Here is an 18,594-nt window from a genome sequence, read left to right on the forward strand (position 1 = left end):
CTGCTCGCTCACAGTTTTTGCCATATTAAGTTTTCCTTTCAAAAAGAAACAAACACCACTAAAATACAGCAAATGGGATTGAAACTGTGCTGTTATTTAACACTGTTCCAATTCCCACTGTGTCTTCTATCCAAGTTTCCCGGGACGAGTGCTCAGAATTATTTCTGCTAAAATCATTTTAATGGGGAGCTGAGTTTTCCGCATAAAAAAAATTCACAGGAAGTCTCTGCTCTCCTAGAAAAACCATGCAGGCCTGGGCCAACTGAAAATAGCTCTTCTTAAAGACAAGTGGCATATTTTATTTGTGGTCAGTTCTTCCCCAAATTGTTTGGTTTTCAATTAGCACCGGACAAAATGCTTTGGTATTAATAACAGAAGTAATTTTTTTCTCTTTGGCAGAAATGAAATCAGAACAGTTCTAAATACTTGAAAGTAAAAGCTTCCAAAAATTCCAGTGGTAATTCAGACTACATTTAGACTGCAATCCTTTTACATGATACCAGAGATATCCCGGAAAAACAATGCCACATCCAAGGAACATGTCAGCTTTTTAAAAAAAATTGAAAAAGCAGACGTGCTCTTTCGCCCTCCCTGTAAACTTTGTTCTACGAGGAAGAAGGGACGTGTCAAAAGAGCACTTTCTTCTGAAATGTGGTGCCGTGTAGACATGCCAGCTTCTGAAAATTGGAAAAAGATACGCTATTTGCACCAACTGCATTTCTTTTTCCAAATTAGCATTGCAGTGTAAACTTAGCCTCACAGTTTTGTTAATTGTGCCCAGTCAACTAATAACCAAACCTGTATTCAATAGAGCAAACTTACTGTGCTGGTCTTTGTGGCAATTTCCTTCCTTGTGATACATTTATTAGTCCAGGGCTCTTTAAGCATTGTCCATCCTTGTGTCTCTCATTAATGACCCAATAGTCATTGTCGGAAATGTCTTTAATGGCTGTCAGTCTTTCTGTCTTCCGATAATGATCCAGGCCAACTGAGGCACTAGCTGTTTGCAGAACAATGTATATATTAGCAGCACAGCCAAGTGATGGCGAACAGCCCAGAACTGACGTGCACCAGACTCCAGCTGGCCTGGAACAGCCTGGACCTTCGTTAACACTGCACACTCCTCTCTGGGAAGGCAGAGATGTTTTTGTTTCCCCTGCGTTACATCAGCTGCTCTTGGGATGTGGCCCCCAAAGGCTCCCACAGCTCAAGCTGCCCAGGTGTTTGACATTGTTCGCTAAGAAGCAGCCAAAGGCAAATCTGAAAGCGCCGAGTAAACCGATGCCGTTTCCTGGGTGATTTACACTGCATGTGGCCTTTGGATTTCAGTGGCAGGAGGGTTGCTTTACATCGGAAAGGAAATTGGCCCTTTGAAGCAGGCTCAGATGTATGTTCTTTGCCTGTGAATGTGAATTAAGCAAGAGACCAATGTTTCTACCCAGTCTGCACATTCTTAGCACCATGCCCCATGGGACTAATGACAAGAGTGCAACTTTTAATGGTTAAGAAGCAATTCATTCTGAAGTTGGACAGATCTTTGGAAGAGTCCATGGTTGCTAAGATAACTTGCCCAAAGCAGGACCAACCCCAACTCAATCATCCCAGCCAGGGTTTTGTCAAGCTGGGACTTACACACCTCTAGGGAAGGAGATTCCACCCACTCCCACAGGTTAGATAAATGTCTATCAGGGATGGTCTAGACAGTATTTGGTCCTGCCATGAGGGCAGGGGACTGGACGTGATGACCTCTCGAGGTCCCTTCCAGTCCTTCTACTCTATGATTCTATGAACCCATCTCATTTCTTCCCCACTGCCCTAGGGAAATAGTTTTTCCTAATGTCCAACCTAGACCTCCCCCACTGCAACGTAAGACCATTGCTTCTTGTTCTGCCATCTGCCATCACTGTGAACAGCCTCTCCCCATCCTCTTTGGAACCCCCCTTCAGGTAGGTGAAGGCTGCTCTCAAATCCCCCCTCACTCTTCTCTTTAGTAGAATAAACAAGACCAATTCCCTCAAATATTTAGAACTAACGTCTGTTAGTTCAAATTAACTTTTTAGTGTAGACATACCCTCAAATATTTAGAGAAGTCATTTGATGAACACCACCAAATAATTAACACATTTCAGGAAATAGTGATCTGGACCTCGACTATCATTGACAGAAAAAGAGGCACAATATGGCATTGACCCGTACTATCAGCCAGCCAGCCAGCCAGCCAGCCAGCCAGCCATTTGCTATCTATCTATCTATCTATCTATCTATCTATCTATCTATCTATCTATCTATCTATCTATCTATCTATCTATCTATCTATCTATCTATCTATCTAGTACACTCTCTCTCCTCATATATGCTGCTTTTATCTAATGCATATGTTGTATGCTCAAACATAAAGCATTATTATTTTTAATAATAATAATAATAATACAACAAATTAAGAATCGATTTATTCATTTTACATTCAATGAAAATGTTTGTTTAATAATATTGATGAGTTAGTCATTAATATTATGTGCATAATGTACTGTTTTCTAAATTCACTTTATTTTGTTTCTACATTTGATTAAAACCTTACATTAATATGCATCTATTGTGATGTTTTCTGGATTTGTTAAAATGTTACATTAATAATTTTGTGTGATTATTATGATTTCTGAATTGAGGAAGAGACCAATGTTTCTACCCAGTCTGCACTTTCTTAGCACCATGCCCAAAGGGACTAATGACAATAGTGCAACTTTTAATGGTTAAGGAGCAATTCATTCTGAATGGGGAGTGATCTTTGGAAGAGTCCATGGTTACTTAGATAACTTGCATCTGATTTTCCACTGCTGTTGGATGAATGGCACAGCCAAATTTCTTTCTCTCTCTCTCTCTCTCTCTCTCTCTCTCTCTCTCTCTCTCTCAATACATTTTTTCTCTTTCTGCAAACAACACACACAATAAAACCATTTTGGTGTGACAGGATTACAAAACATACCCGACAATGGTAGACTCAAAGGCTGTGTCTACACTGGGCCACTTATTCCAGAAAAGCAGCCGCTTTTCCAGAATAAGCTGCAAGCTGTCTACACTGGCCCCTTGAATTTTCAGAAAAGCACTGACGATCTACTGTAAGAAATCACCTGCTTTTCCGGAAAAACTATGCTGCTCCCGCTCGAGCAAAAGTCCTTTTTCTGGAAAACTGTTCCGGAAAAGGGCCAGTGTAGACTGCACAGTAGTCTTTTCTGCAAAAAAGCCCCTATCGCGAAAATGACGATTGGGGCTTTTTTGCGGAAAAGCGCGTCTACATTGGCCATGGACGCTTTTCCGGAAAAAGGGCTTTTCCGGAAAAGCATCCTTCCAATGTAGACGCTCTTTTTCCGGAAATACTTATAACAGAAAACTGTTCCGTTTTAAACATTTCCGGAAATTCACGCCAGTGTAGACGTAGCCAAAGAGCCCGATCTATTTAAAAGAAAAGGAAACTTTAGGGAACAGAAGTGGAAGAAGTGTCCACGCTGAATTCCTCTGAGGGAATGAAATGGTCAGGAAACATTCAGAGTTCGGCCTTGTCTACACCCAGGCCCACCAACCGACGGGGGGCAAAAGCTGAGGCCCCAGGGCCCAATGATTCAGAATGACCCAGGGTTTCCAGTTGTTGGTGCTGCTCCTGAGGTAGGTGGAACCCCAAGAGCTTTTTATCACCAGCGATGCAGAATGCAGTGTGCTCGGGGTAGAGCTAAGGGGCTTACACATGTGTCCATAACCTTCCTCTTGAGGCCCCGCCCCTTCATCCTGAGGCCCCTCCTCTTTCCACTTAGAATCTCCCTCCACCTTGCCCAGGGACTCCACGAGAGTGTCGACCCTACGCCAGGGAGTTAGGTCAGTGTAACTACATTGCTAAGGGAGGTGAAAAAGCCACACTTCTGAGGGATGCAATTCAACCCACTAAGCCCCCACTGCAGACAGCGCTAGATGGACCGCAGCAAGCACCTCTCAGGGATGTGGATCATCTAGGCCAATGGGAGAGCCCCTTCCATAGATGTTGGGCATGTCTGCACTGAAATGCTACTGGGGTGCCCTCGTGGCAGTGTTTTAAAATGAGAGAAAAAACCCTGATATCCTTGTAGTGATTCGTGTGGGACAAAGATGGGAACTGAAGTCTGCTTAACACACAAGCTCTTCAATGGGCATGCTCACAACTTGTATGCCTACCTGCGGGGGTGGAAGTCTGCTCGTACAACCATAAATAATCACATTCTGCTATGCAGGGCAGTTTGAGGCACCATTGGACCTTTGGGTTGATGAAGGCTCATTGGCCAAATCCAGATCCCATGGCCGTGGGTGGCGAACTCACAATTATTCTGGTTCTTCCATCCATCCATCCATCCATCCCTATCTGTCTGTCTATCTATCGATCTATCTATCTATCTCCATACACTGTCTCTCCTCATATATGCTGCTTTTATCTAATGTATATGTTGTGTGCACAAACATAAAGTAGTAGTAATAATAATAATAATACAAGCAATTAAGAATCAATTTATTCATTCCTACATTCAATGAAAATGTTTGTTTAATAATATTGATGAGCTAGTCATTAATATTATGTGCATAATGTACTGTTTTCTAAATTCACTTTATGTTAAATTAATTTGTATCACATGTTATTTCTACATTTGATTAAAATCTTAAATTAATATGCATCTATTGTGATATTTTCTGGATTTGTTAAAATGTTACATTAATAATTTTGTGTGATTATTACAATTTCTGTGAATACTACATCTGCTACTAATCTGTGATCTAGACACATTTGTGGTATGAGGCCCAGTTGGTGAAATAGACACCTTGAAGCAAATGGATAAATCCCAGTTGTCACAGTTACGGGGGTTACCTGGACCTCTGACCATTCTCTGGTTTGTGAGGACCCAGACTGGACCCTCCCCTCTGACATGGTTCAATATTAGGATTCACCTCCCTTTCAAACAGGGTCCCGGCCTAGAGATCCCCATGCACCACCCGTGATTTCTCTACAGGGTCGACTCCCTTTGCACCTTCACGTCTGCCCTCAGGAGCTGTGCCCCAAGTATCTGGCTTTCTCCATGCATGTTGTGTTTTATTTCCTACAATAGAAACCCAGGGTAACATACAAGAAAGTATCAGAAAGAAATTGCAGATCCATCATAGCAACAGTTTCATAGGATACAAATGTGTCTTATTACCCACATTGAGTTTCCCTTTACGAAGCTTTCTCTTCCAAAATGTCTTTCCACCATAGCAGGAATGATACAGTATTTATTATTTTATTTATATATCTGTTTCTAGAACTCCAAACACATTGAAATAACAATTACATCACATAGTATTATAATAATGGCTTGAGCAGAAACTCAGATACCCAGACATCTACAAAACTTTTAATCCAAGACTTCATCAATGGGAAAAGCAAAACTTCAAGTCTTTCAGAAAATAGCATAATAATCTGGTCGCCTACATCAATGAGACATACACCCTCCCGAATACGTACCCTAAAAACAGAACAGTCATGAAATATCAAGCAAATTCAGGCAACTTCAGGCAAAAAACTCCCCTACTTCAGGCAAAATTTTCACATCCCCAACTGAGAAGAGACGGAGACTTCATGGGGATCAGTAGGGACTCTGATACAGCTTTTGACATTCACTGGTATATGCAGAAGTACCATGGACATGAAAACCATATCAATCCCATACATAATTAGAGGGATGTATATGAAGATTTATGGACAGATATGCATATTCGGATCTTATTTATACACCTGTAAAACTTCATTAACTCATTTGATTTCAGTGGAGTTAGTTCAGAGTTTTCCTCTTCCTAAACAGTCTGCATGTTATAATCTCAAGGATACATCCATCTCAACAAAGTTTCAGAGGGGCAACCTCGTTAGTCTGTTACTGAAAAAAAAAACCTAAAAAAATAATGAATAGACTTGAAGAACCTTAGAGACCAACAGAAAATTTTGATGGTATCATCTGAAGAAATGGGCTGTGCCCACGAAAACTCACGAGACCAACTACATTTTTTGTAAGTCTTGAAGGTGCTGCAGGACTGTTCACTATTTTTAAAGTTTTCACCTGTTGCCAGTTGGTTGCATGTACAAAGACACAAAATGAAATCAAGAGCAAGCCCAGCTATTTTAAGTCCTGGAGAACAACCTCCGCACAGTCAGTTTCTTCAATGCAGCTTTGAGATCCCTGTTCCTCATGCTGTAGATGACCGGGTTCATCATGGGAGGCACCAAGGAATAGAGAACAGACACCATGAGGTCTAGACCTGTTCTTGAGCCGGAGGTGGGTTTCAGGTACTCAAAGAAGCTAGTGCAAATGAACAGAGAGACCACAAAGAGGTGGGGGAGGCAGGTGGAGAAGGCTTTATGACGGCCCTGCTCCGAGGGCATTCCCAGAACTGCTTTGAATATCTGAATGTACGACACAATGATAAAAATAAAACAGCTTAAAGCCAAAATTGCACCAATGGCAAAAAGTCCAATTTCACTGAGGTCTGAGTCGGAGCAGGCCAACTTTAGGAGCTGGGGGATTTCACAAAAGAACTGGTTGATGACATTGGACTGGCAGAAGGGTAACCGGAAGGTGTTCCCGGTGTGCAGGGCAGAGTACACAAAGCCAGAAATCCAGGCGCTGGTGGCCATGTAGACACAAGCTCCCCTGTTCATCACTCTCTCGTAGTGCAGCGGGTTGCAGATGGCGACATATCGGTCGTACGCCATGACAGTGAGCAAGGCAAAATCAGTCGTAGCAAAGACAAAAAAGAGAAAGACTTGGGTGACACAGGCAGGAAAAGAAATTGACCTGGTGTGCATGAGTGAGTTGGCCATGGATTTGGGGATGGTGACAGAGAGTGAGCCAAGGTCTAGGATGGCCAGATTCACCAAAAAGAAGTACATGGGGGTGTGTAGATGGCGGTCAAGAGCTATGGCTGAGATGATGAGAAGGTTCCCCACCAGAGCAGCCAGGTAAATCACTAGAAACACCACAAAGTGCAAAATCTGCAGCTCCCACACATCGGAGAACCCAACCAGGAGGAAGACGGTCACGGTGGTTCGGTTGGGCATTTTCTTCCTTGGCACGTTGTGCAAAAGCTGTGGAAGGAAGCAAGAAAAAGACCCATGGTGAGCATCAGAAGGTCCAAGGGAATGTGCCTGATTCCCCACAGTCATAACCACTACTTTGTGCATCTGAGATGCAGCATTCTTGTCAAGTCCGTCGAGTGGCACTTGTGAGTTATCACACACTTGTAAAATGGTGCGGCTAGGTCAGAAGACCCAAGTTCTAATCCTACTGACCTTCTCTACATCTCTGAGCAGGGTCAGAGAGACAGCCTTTGGCTGGGGACTTCAGACCCCCATTTCACTGCACTACAGGTGCAACCTCTGTAGTCCGGCATCCCCAGGACCTGACTGGGGCTAAACCAGAGAATTTTCTGCACCATAGGAGGTCAATATATTCTAGCAGCATAAGCATCCCTTCCGCTGCTTGCTGGGCTGTTAGAAGACGTTTAGGGGTATATTAGACCTAAATAACAGCACAGAACACAGAGAGCCAGGACTGGTGTCTGTAAGCAAACTGTATGGGGTTGTGGAAAACTTAGCCAGGTCCCATGATAAGGGGGCAGCTGGCTAATTACAATCACATTGGAGCTTAGATATTGCTGGACCAGACAGTTGGGACCTGTAGTACATTTTATCGACACACTGTGGGCTACCAGCTTTGCTGCTCACACAGGTATTGCTATATTAAGTTTTCCTTTCAAAGAGAAACAAACACCACTACAATACAGCAAAGGGAATTGAAATTGTGCTGTTATTCAGCACTGTTCCAATTCCTGCTCTGTCTTCTATGCAAATATCCTTGGACGAGTTCTCAGAAGTCTTTCTGCTAAAGTTATTTTAACGGGGAGCTGAGTCTTCTACAGAAAAAAATGTCATGGCAAGTCTTTGCTATCCTAGAAAAACCACGCAGGCCTGGACTAACTGAAAACAGCTCTTTTTAAAGGCAAGCGGCATATATCATTTGTGGTCAGTTCCTCCCCCAAATTGTTTGGTTTTCAATTAACACCGGACAAAATGCTTTGATATTAATAACAAAGGTATTTTTTTCCCTTTGGCAGAAACAAAATCAGAACAGCTCTAAATGCTTGATAGGAAAAGTGGTAATGCAGGCTATATCTAGAATACGTTGCTTTTCCATGATACCAGGGATATCCCAGAAAAGCAACGCCACATCCAAGGAATGCATCAGCTTTCTCAGAAATACAATTTGAAAAAGCATATGTGCTCCTTCACCCTCCCTGTAAACCTCTTTCTACGAGGAAAAAGGGACGTGTCAAAAGAGCACTTTCTTCTGAAATGTGGTGCCGTGTAGACATGCCAATTTCTGAAAAGCCTCTTTCGAAAGTAAATCGCAAAAAGATATGCCAATTTCATTTCTTTTTCCTATTTAACATTGCAGTGCAGACTTAGCTTCAGAGTTTTGTTGTTAATTGTGCCCAGTCTATTAATACCCAAACCTGTATTCAATAGAGCAAACTTACTGTGCTGGTCTTTGTGGCAATTTCCTTCCTTGTGATACATTTATTAATTCAGGACTCTTTAAGCATTGTCCATCCTTGTGTCTCTCAGAAGTGACCCAATAAGCATTGTCAGTAATGTCTTCAGTCGCTCTCTCTTTTTCTGTCTTTCGATAATGTTCCAAGCCAGCTGAGGCACTAGGTGTTTGCAGAACAATGTATATATTAGCAGCACAGCCATGTGACAGAGAACAGCCCAGAGCTGACATGCACCAGAGCCCCAGCTGGCCTGGGACAGCCTGCTCCTTCTTTAAGCCTGCACACGCTGCTCTGGGAGGACAGAGATTTTTTTGTTTCCCCTGCGTTGCATGAGCCGCTCTTGGGATGCGGCCCCCAGAGGCTCCAACAGCTCAGGCTGCCCCGGGTGTTTGACGTTGGTCATTAAGAAGCAGCTAGAAAGATCCAAGCTGGGCCTTAAACAGGAGTAAACCGATGCCTTTTCCTGGGCGATTTACACTGCATGTGGTGGCCTTTGGATTTCAGTGCGGAGGCTTTGCTTTACATTGGAAGGGAAAAATGGCCCTAGGAAGCAGCCTCAGATGTATGTTCTCTGCCTGTGAATGTGAATTGAACAAGAGATCAGTGTCACTACCCAGTCTGCACTTTCTTAGCAATGTGCCCCATCTGGAAGAGTCCATGGTTGCTAAGATAACTCGCATGTGATTTTCCACTACTGTTACATGAATGGCACAGCCAACTTTCCCTTTCTTTCTTTCTTTCTTTCTTTCTTTCTTTCTTTCTTTCTTTCTTTCTTTCTTTCTTTCTTTCTTTCTTTCTTTCTTTCTTTCTTTCTTTCTTTCTTTCTTTCTTTCTTTCTTTCTTTCTTTCTTTCTTTCTTGACTAAATCTAGACTACAGTATCCTGGAAAAACTCTATTGCATCTGCTCTTCAGACATTTTTTGCTATGAGGAAGAAGGGCTCTTCCAAAAGAGGAGGTTTTTCCAAAATTTGACCCAGTGAAGACAGGCCAAATTTTGGAAAAGCCTCTTCCGACAAAATTATCGGAAAAGGTATGCAAATTGCAGAGCGTAACCTTTGGCCTTTAAAAAGAGACAGTCTAGACGTAGCCTTTCTTTCTTGCTTTCTTTCTTCTCCTGCTGCTCTGAGGTGGGCGGAGCCCCAAACCCTTTACATCACTGCCAGAGCAGAACGCAGTGTGCGTGAGGCAGTGCGGAGAGGCTTCCATGTGCGTCCATAACCTTCCTCCTGAGGCCCTGCCTCTTCCTCTTGAGGCCCCACCTCTTCCCCCTGAGAATCTCCACCAACCTTGTCCAGCCACTCCACAAGTGTGTTTCCCCTACACCAGGAAATTTGGTCAGTGTAACTACATTGCTATGGGAGGTGAAAAATCCACACTTCTGAGGGATGCAATTCAACCCACTAAGCCTGGAATGTAGACAGCACTAGATGGACAGGAGAAACCATATCTCAGGAGAGTGGATTGTGTAGGCCAGCTGGAGAGCCCCTTCCATTGATTTTGGGAATGTCTTCACTGGAGTGCTCCAGGGGCCCCACAGTGGCAGTGTTTTAAGATTCAAGAACCCCACCCCCGCCCAATATCCTTGTCAGGATTCCTCTGGGACAAAGAGGTGGGGAACTGAAGTTGGCTTACCCCACAATATCTTCACCGGGCGTTCTCACAACTTGAAAGCCCACCTCTGGCTGTGTAAAGTCTGCTCATACAACCATAAAAAATCACATTCTGCCACCCAGAGGAGCTTGTGGCACCATCGGGCCATTGGATGGATGAAAAATCGTTGGTCAAATCCAGATCCCGTGGCCGGCAAACTCACAATTATTCTGGTTATTCCAGGCCTAACTGCAATTCCCATCACTTCTCTGGTCAGTCAAAGGCCTCATCTCTGCCCCTCTCTTCGGGACACAATGCAAAGGGAAGGGTGTGAGCACCTCATGTATTATCTGCAGGAGGAACATCACAGTTCCAGTGTCACCCCGGAGATCCCGTGTCCTCACAGATACGTGAGCTGGATGAGGAGTCCAGGTACTGCCCCGACGCCAGCTGAGCGTAGGGGCCCTGCTCCTGGGCCTGCCATGCTCTCCCCGAAGTGTTATCAGTGATGGGAAGGGAGCCGGGTCTTTCTCCTCAGCCACCGGAGGGAAAGGTGGAGCCGAGCGTTCTCTCAGTGAAGCACCACACTGTACTGGGTGGGGATGGAGGATCTGGAGAAGCTTATCCATTCTGCCTCTTCTCTCTCTACCCCAGGCCCAGCTGCCAAATAGGCGAGGAGAGAGAAGCAGGAGGAAAACCAGAGCCAAGGCCCACAATAATTTGAAATCTGGAAGATGGGCACTTGACCCCACATGCCCACATACACACATTACCCCTGTGGTCATATGTACTTCCTAGTTTAGCCACAACATATTATAAGATCCTATGGCTGGGAGAGACCTCAGGAGTCATCGAATCCAGCCCTCTACCCAAAGCAGGACCAACCCCAACTCAACCATCCCAGCCAGGGCTTGGTCAAGCTGGGACTGAACCACCTCTAGGGATGGAGATTACACCCCATCCCTAGGGAACCCATCCCAGTGCTTCATCACCCTCCTGGGGAAATAGTTTTTCCTAATATCCAATCTAGACCTCCCCCACTGTAACTTAAGACCCTTGCTTCTCATTCTGGCATCTGCCACCCCTGAGAACAGCCTCTCTCCAGCCTCTTTGGAACCCCCCTTCAGGAAGTTGAAGGCTGCTCTCAAATCCCCCCTCACTCTTCGCTTCTGCAGACTAAACAAACCCAAATCTCTCAAATATTTAGAGAAGTCATTTGATGAACAACACCAAATAATTAACACATTTCAGGAAACAGTGATCTAGACATCGACAGTCATTGACAGAAAAAGAGGCACAATATGGCATTGACCCATATTGTCATCCATCTATCTATCTCCTCATATATACTGCTTTTATCTAATGCATGTGTTGTGTGCACAAACATGCATTATTATTATTTCTACTATTACTACTACTACTAATACAATCAATTAAGAATCAATTTATTCATTCCTACATTCAATGAAAATGATTGCTTAATAAATATTCATGAGTTACTCAATATTGATGAGTTACTTAATATTGATGAGTTACTTAATATTGATTGGTCAAATCAACACCAGCTCCTCGAAGCAAATGGAGAAATCCCAGTTATCATGGTTACTGGGGTTACCTGCACCTCTGACCCTTTTCTCGTTCTTCAGGAGTCAGCATGGACTCTCCCCACTGTTAAGGTGCAATATTGGGGTTCATTCTTCTCTCAAACAGGGTCCCAGCCTAGAGCACCGCTGTGCAACATGTTCATGGCTGACTCACTTTGCACCTGCATGCCTGCCCTCGGGAGCTGCGCCCCGAGTAGCTGGCTTTCCCCATACAAGTTGTGTTTTCTTTACCACAATAGGAACCAAGGGTAACATACAAGAAAGTATCAGAAAGCAATTCCAGATCCATCATAGCAACAGTTTCATAGGCTACAAATGTGTCTTTATTACCCACACTGAATTTCTCTTTAGGAATCATTACCATAGCTTTCTCTTCCAAAATGTCGTTCCACCATAACAGGAATGATACCGTGTTTATTATTTGATTTATATATCTGCTTCCAGAGCGCCAAACACATTGAAATAACAATTACGTCAAATTAGCATTATAATAATTGCTTGGGCAGAAACTCAGATACCCAGACATCTACAAAACTTTTTATCCAAGTCTTCATCAATGGGAAAAGGAAAACTTCAAGTCTTTCAGAAAATACCAAGATAATCTGGTAGCCTACACCAATGAGACATACACCCTCGCAAAGACCTACCCTAAAAAGAGAACAGTCAACTCATAAACAAAAAAATGAAACAAAAGTGATTATTCCCCTTTATTTGGTACTGGGGAAGACACATCTGGAGTATTGCATCCAGTTCTGGGACCCCATACAGAATGGACGTTGACAAATAGGAGAGTCCAGTGGAGGGCACACAAAATGATGAGGGGGCTGGAGTACATGAATTACAAGGAGAGGCCGAGGGATTTGGGCTTGTTTAGTCTACAGAAAAGAAGAGTGAGGGGGGATTTGAGAACAGCCTTCAACTACCTGAAGTGGGGTTCCAGAGAGGCTGGAGAAAGGCTGTTCTCAGTGGGGGTAGATGACAGAACAAGGAGCAATGGGCTCAAGTTGCAGTGGGGGAAGTCTAGGCTGGATATTAGGAAAAGCTCGCTAGGAGTGGGTGAATCACTGAGATGAGTTCCCTAGGGAGGGGGTGAAATCTCCATCCCTAGAAATTTTTAATTCCTGGTCTGACAAAGCCATGGCTGGGATGATTGAGTTGGGGTTGATCATGGTTTGGGAAGGGATTTGGACTCGATGTCTCCTGCGGTCTCTTCCAAACCTAATCAGCTGTGATTCTCTGACAAAAAGGAAATAGCAAGGAAATTCAAGAGAAATGTCCCCTAGTTCAGGGAAAATATTCACATCTCCAACTGAGAAGAGATGGAGACTTCATGGAGATCAGTAAGGACATTGGTACAGCTTTTGACATTCACTAGTATATGCTGAAGTACCATGGAAATGATACCCATAGCAATCCCATACATAATTAGAGGGATGCATATGAGATTTATGGACAGATATGCACATTCGAATCTTCTTTACATGGCTGTAAATCTTCCAAATCTCAATTCATTTTAGTGGAATTAGTTCAGAGTTTACCTCTTCCAAAACAGTTGGTATGTTATAGTCTCAAGGATACATCCATCTCACCAAAGTTTCAGAGGGGCAACCTTGCTAGTCTGTAACTGAAAAAAAAACCTTATAAAATAATTAATAGACTTGAAGCACCTTAAGGTACGTCAGACTACAGGCTAGTGTCAACAGAAGTTTTGTCGACAGATACTGTCGACAAAGCTTCTGTCGACAAAGAGTGTCTAGACTACATCCAGTTCTGTCGACAAAGCAAGCCGCTTTGTCGACATAACAGTGTGGATGCAAAGGACAGTGGAGAGGCAATAACACCTTCTGCCGACAGAACTCTGTCAACAAAAGGCATTATTCCTCGTAGAATGGGGTTTACAGCCATCGACAAAACTGCTGAGTTCTGTCGACGTTATGTCGACAGAACTCAGCAGCAGTGTAGACGCAGGTATAGTTTTGTCAACAAAAGTCCACTTTTGTCGACAAAACCCTGTAGCCTAGACACACCCTTAGAGATCAACAGAAAATTTCGATGGTATCATCTGAAGAAATGGGTTGTACCCACGAAACTCATGATACCATGTACACTTTATGTTAGTCTCAAAGGTGTTGCAGGACTCTTCACTATTTCACATGTTGCTAGTTGATTGCATTTACAAAGACACAAAATGAAATCAAGAGCAAGCCCAGCTATTTTAAGTCCTGGAGACTAACCTCCGCACAGTCAGTCTCTTCAATGCAACTTTGAGCTCCCTGTTCCTCATACTGTAGATAACCGGGTTCATCATGGGAGGCACCAAGGAATAGAGAACAGACACCACGAGGTCTATACCTGATCTTGAGCTGGAGGTGGGCTTCAAGTACTCAAAGAAACTAGTGCAAATTAACAGGGAAACCACAATGAGGTGAGGGAGGCAGGTGGAGAAGGCTTTATGACGGCCTTGCTTAGAAGGGATTCTCAGGACCGCTCTGAAGATCTGAACGTAGGACACAATAATAAAAATAAAACAGCTTAAAATTAAAATTGCACCAATGGCAAAAAGTCCAACTTCACTGGAGTCCGAGTCAGAGCAGGCCAACTTGAGGAGCTGGGGGATTTCACAGAAGAACTGGTTGATGACGTTTGACTGACAGAAGGGTAACCGGAAGGTGTTCCCAGTGTGCAGGGCAGAGTACACAAAGCCAGCAATCCAGGCTCCGGTGGCCATGTAGACACAAGCATTCCTGTTCATCACTTCCTTGTAGTGCAGGGGGTCGCAGATGGCGACGTATCGGTCGTAGGCCATGACAGTGAGTAAGGCAAAATCAGTCGTAGTAAAGACAAAAAAGAGAAAGACTTGGGAGACACATCCAGGATAGGAAATTACCCTGGTGTCCAGGAGGGAGTTGACCATAGATTTGGGGATGGTGACAGAGAGTGAGCCAAGGTCTAGGATGGCCAGATTCACCAAAAAGAAGTACATGGGGGTGTGAAGACGGCAGTCGAGTGCTACAGCTGAGATGATGAGAAGGTTCCCCACCAGGGCAGCCAGATAAATCACTAGAAACACCACAAAGTGCAAAACCTGCAGCTCCCGCACGTCAGAGAACCCAACCAGGAGGAAGACGGTCACGGTGGTTCTGTTGGACATTTCCTTCATCGGCACGTGTGCGATGGCTGGGGAAGGAACCAAGAATACGACCCATGGTGAGCATTAGATGGTCAAAGGGAATGTGCCTGATTCCTCACACTCATAACTCATTGTGTGTGCATCTGAGATGAACAGTCCCTGGCACGTCCGTCGAGTGGGACATGCTTGTAAAATGGTGTGGCTAGATCAGAAGACCTAGTTCTAATCCTACTGACCTTCTCTACGTCTCTGAGCAGGGCCCGAGAGACAGCCTGTGGTTGGGGACTTCAGACCCCCATTACACTACACTACAGTGTGCAACCTCTCAAGTACGGCATCCCCAGAACCTAACTGGGGCTGAATCAGAGAATTTTCTGGACCATGGGAGGTCAATATTGTCCAGTAGCATCACAAACATTCCTGCTGCTTGCTGGGCTCTTAGAAGACATTTAGGGGTAAAATAGAACTAAATAACAGCACAGTACACTGAGAGTCAGGACTGCTGACTGGAAACAAACTAGGGGACTGCAGGAATCTTGTCTACAACCCATGATAAGGGGACATCGGGCTAATTAAAATCACATTGGAGCTTGGATGTTGCCAGTCCAGAGAGTTTATCGACACACTAACTTTGCTGCTCTCTCAGTTTTTGCCATATATAGTTTTCCTTTCAAAGAGAAAAAAAACACCACTACAATACAGCAAATTGGATTGTAATTGTGCTGTTATTCAACACTGTTCCAATTTCCACTCTGTCTTCTATCCAAATTTCCCAGGACGAGCACTCAGAATTCTTTCTGCTAAAATCATTTTCACGGGGAGCTGAGTTTTCTGTAGAAAAAATTTTCATGGGAAGTCTTTGCTATCCTAGAAAAGCAACGTAGGCCTGGGCCAACTGAAAACAGCTCTTTTTAAAGGCAAGCGGCATATTTCATTTGTGGTCAGTTCTTCCCCAAAATTGTTTGGTTTTCAAATAACACCGGACAAAATGCTTTGGTATTAATATCAAGGTATTCTTTTCCCTTTAGCAGAAACAAAATCAGAACAGCTCTAAATACTTGATAGTAAAAGGCTCCAAAAATTCCAGTGGTAATTCAGCCTAGGTTTAGACTGCATCGCTTTTCCAGGATACCAGAGGTATCCCGGAAAAGCAACGCCACATCCAAGAAACATGTCAGCTTTTTCAAAAATACAATTTGAAAAAACATATGTGCTCCTTCGTGCTCCCTGTAAACCTTGTTCTATGAGGAAGAAGGGACATGTCAAAAGAGCACTTTCTTCTGAAATGTGGTGCCGTGTAGACATGCCAATTTCTGAAAAGCCTCTTTCGAAAGTAAATTGGAAAAAGATTCGCTATTTGCGCCAATTGTGTTTCTTTTTCTGAATTAGCATTGTAGTGTAGACTTAGCCTCAGAGTTTTTTTGTTAATTGTGCCCAGTCTATGAATACCCAAACCTCTATTCAAAAGAGCAAACTTACTGTGCTGGTCTTTGTGGCAATTTCCTTCCCTGTGATACATTTATTAGTCCAGGTCTTTTTAATCATTGTCCATCCTTGTGTCTCTCAATAGTGACCCAGTAGTCACATCTGACGAAGTAGGTCTTTGCCCACGAAAGCTTATACTCCAATACGTCTGTTAGTCTGTAAGGTGTCACAGGACTCTTTGTCCCAACAGTCATTGTCGGAAATGTCTTTAATGGCTGTCAGACTTTCTGTCTTCCGATAATGATCCAGGCCAGCTGAGGCACTAGCTGTTTGCAGAACAATGTATATATTAGCAGCACAGCCAAGTGACAGAGAACAGCCCAGCGCTGACGTGCACCAGAGCCCCAGCTGGCCTGGGACAGCCTGGTCCTTCGTTAACCCTGCACACTCCTCTCTGCAAGGGGAGAGATTTTTTTGTTTTCCCTGAATTGCAGCAGCTGCTCTTGGGATGTGGATTTCAGTGGCAGGAAGGGGTTTCCTTTCCATCGGCAGGGAAAACTGGCCCTAGGAAGCAGGATCAGATGTATGTTCTTTGCCTGTGAATCTAAATTGAGCAAGAGTCTAATGTTGCTACTCACTCTGCACCTTCTTAGCAATGTGCCCCAAGGGACTAATGACAAGAGTGCAACTTTGAATGGTTAAGGAGCAATTCATTCTGAATGGGGACAGATCTTTGGAATTGTCCATGATTACTAAGATAACTTGCATCTGATTTTCCACTGCAGTTGGATGAATGACACAGCCAACTTTCCCTTTCTTTCTTTCTTTCTTTCTTTCTTTCTTTCTTTCTTTCTTTCTTTCTTTCTTTCTTTCTTTCTTTCTTTCTTTCTTTCTTCCCAGCATGGCCTTTATCAGGCCAGGACTTAAAAACATCTAGGGATGGATTCCACCCTCTCCCTAGGTAACCCATTCCAGTGCTTCTCCACCCGCCTAGGGAAATAGTTTTTCCTAATATCCAACTTAGACTCCCCCTCCTACCCCACAACTTGAGATGATTGCTCTTCGTTCTGCCATCTGCCACCACTGAGAACAGCCTCGTTTTGGAGCCCTCCTTCAGGAAATTGAAGGCTGCTCTCAAATCCCCCCTCACTCTTTGCTTCTGCAGATTAAACAAAGCCAAATCTCTAAGCCTCTCCTTATAGATCATCTCAGCATTTTGGTTTCCCTCCGCGGGACTCTCCAATATGTGCACATCCTTTCTGTAGTGGGAGCCCCCGAACTGGACGCGATACTCCAGCTGTGTCCCCTCTGTTCCGAATAAAGGGGAATAATCCCTTCTCTAGATCCACTGTGGGCAGACAAGTGTCAGGACACCTGTGCCACCTGTTTGGTGCGAGGAACATGTCTTGTTCCTAGGAAGCCTGGCCGAGCTCCTTCCCCACTGATCCATCTCTTTGGTCTTTCTTATGTATCTTATTGTGGTCTGCTCTGATCTCCTGCATGACACATGCCAAGTCCTTCCCTAAATACTTCCTGGTTTCAGTTTGTCTCATTTCAAGTTCCAGCTGTTGAATCAGGTTATACCTTTCCTCTGTATATTGAGGAGCTTAGTATTAAATATTCTGTAGTCACGTCACCCTGATGTTTCCTGTTAAGTTAAATACATCGGGCTCTTTGAGTCTACCATTACTAGACTTTAGTAAGGCGTTTGATACAGTCTTGCATGGTATTCATATCAATAAACTAGGTAAATTCAACTTAGATGGGGCTACTATAAGGTGGGTGCAAAACTGGCTGGAGAACCAAACTCAGAGAGTAGTTATGAATGGTTCACAATACTGCTGGAAAGATATAACAAGTGGGGTTCCTCAGGGGTCTGTTTTGGGACCGGCTGTTTGGGACGAGGTTTACCGGGGCTGCCGACAAAGGGCTTTGATGTCGGCAGGGGAGCATCCAGACTAGCGCACTGAGCGGACAAACAGCTGATCAGCTGTTTGTCGGCTCAGCGCGGCAGCCATGTAAATGTAAATGAAGCCTCAATCATTTAAATCGCGGCTTCATTTACCTTTGCCAAAACAACAAATCTACATGGCTCCGTTGACGGAGCCATGTAGTTTAGACGTACCCTAGGGGTTATAGTGGACCACAAGTTGAATATGAGTTAGCAGTGTGATGCCGTTGCAAAAAAAGCAAACATGATTCTTGGTGGCATTAACAGGTGTGTTGTGAGCAAGATACGAGAAGTCGTT

The 18,594-nt window shown here is 44.0% G+C and overlaps 2 protein-coding genes across 2 annotated transcripts; both read right to left on the minus strand.

Annotated features, from left to right (window-relative positions):
• Positions 1 to 6,166: 6,166 nt before the first annotated feature.
• On the minus strand, positions 6,167 to 7,102 carry LOC102444023 (olfactory receptor 14A16-like). The gene has a single exon (XM_006135705.2). It carries the CDS (start codon positions 7,100 to 7,102, stop codon positions 6,167 to 6,169), a length of 936 nt encoding a protein of 311 aa, XP_006135767.2.
• A 6,903-nt stretch (positions 7,103 to 14,005) lies between these two features.
• Positions 14,006 to 14,941, minus strand: LOC102444262 (olfactory receptor 14A16-like). Its single transcript, XM_006135706.1, has one exon. It carries the CDS (start codon positions 14,939 to 14,941, stop codon positions 14,006 to 14,008), a length of 936 nt encoding a protein of 311 aa, XP_006135768.1.
• Between the last annotated feature and the right edge of the window lie 3,653 nt (positions 14,942 to 18,594).

Source organism: Pelodiscus sinensis, chromosome 30 (assembly GCF_049634645.1).
Source record: "Pelodiscus sinensis isolate JC-2024 chromosome 30, ASM4963464v1, whole genome shotgun sequence".
Taxonomy (NCBI): Eukaryota; Metazoa; Chordata; order Testudines; family Trionychidae; genus Pelodiscus; species Pelodiscus sinensis.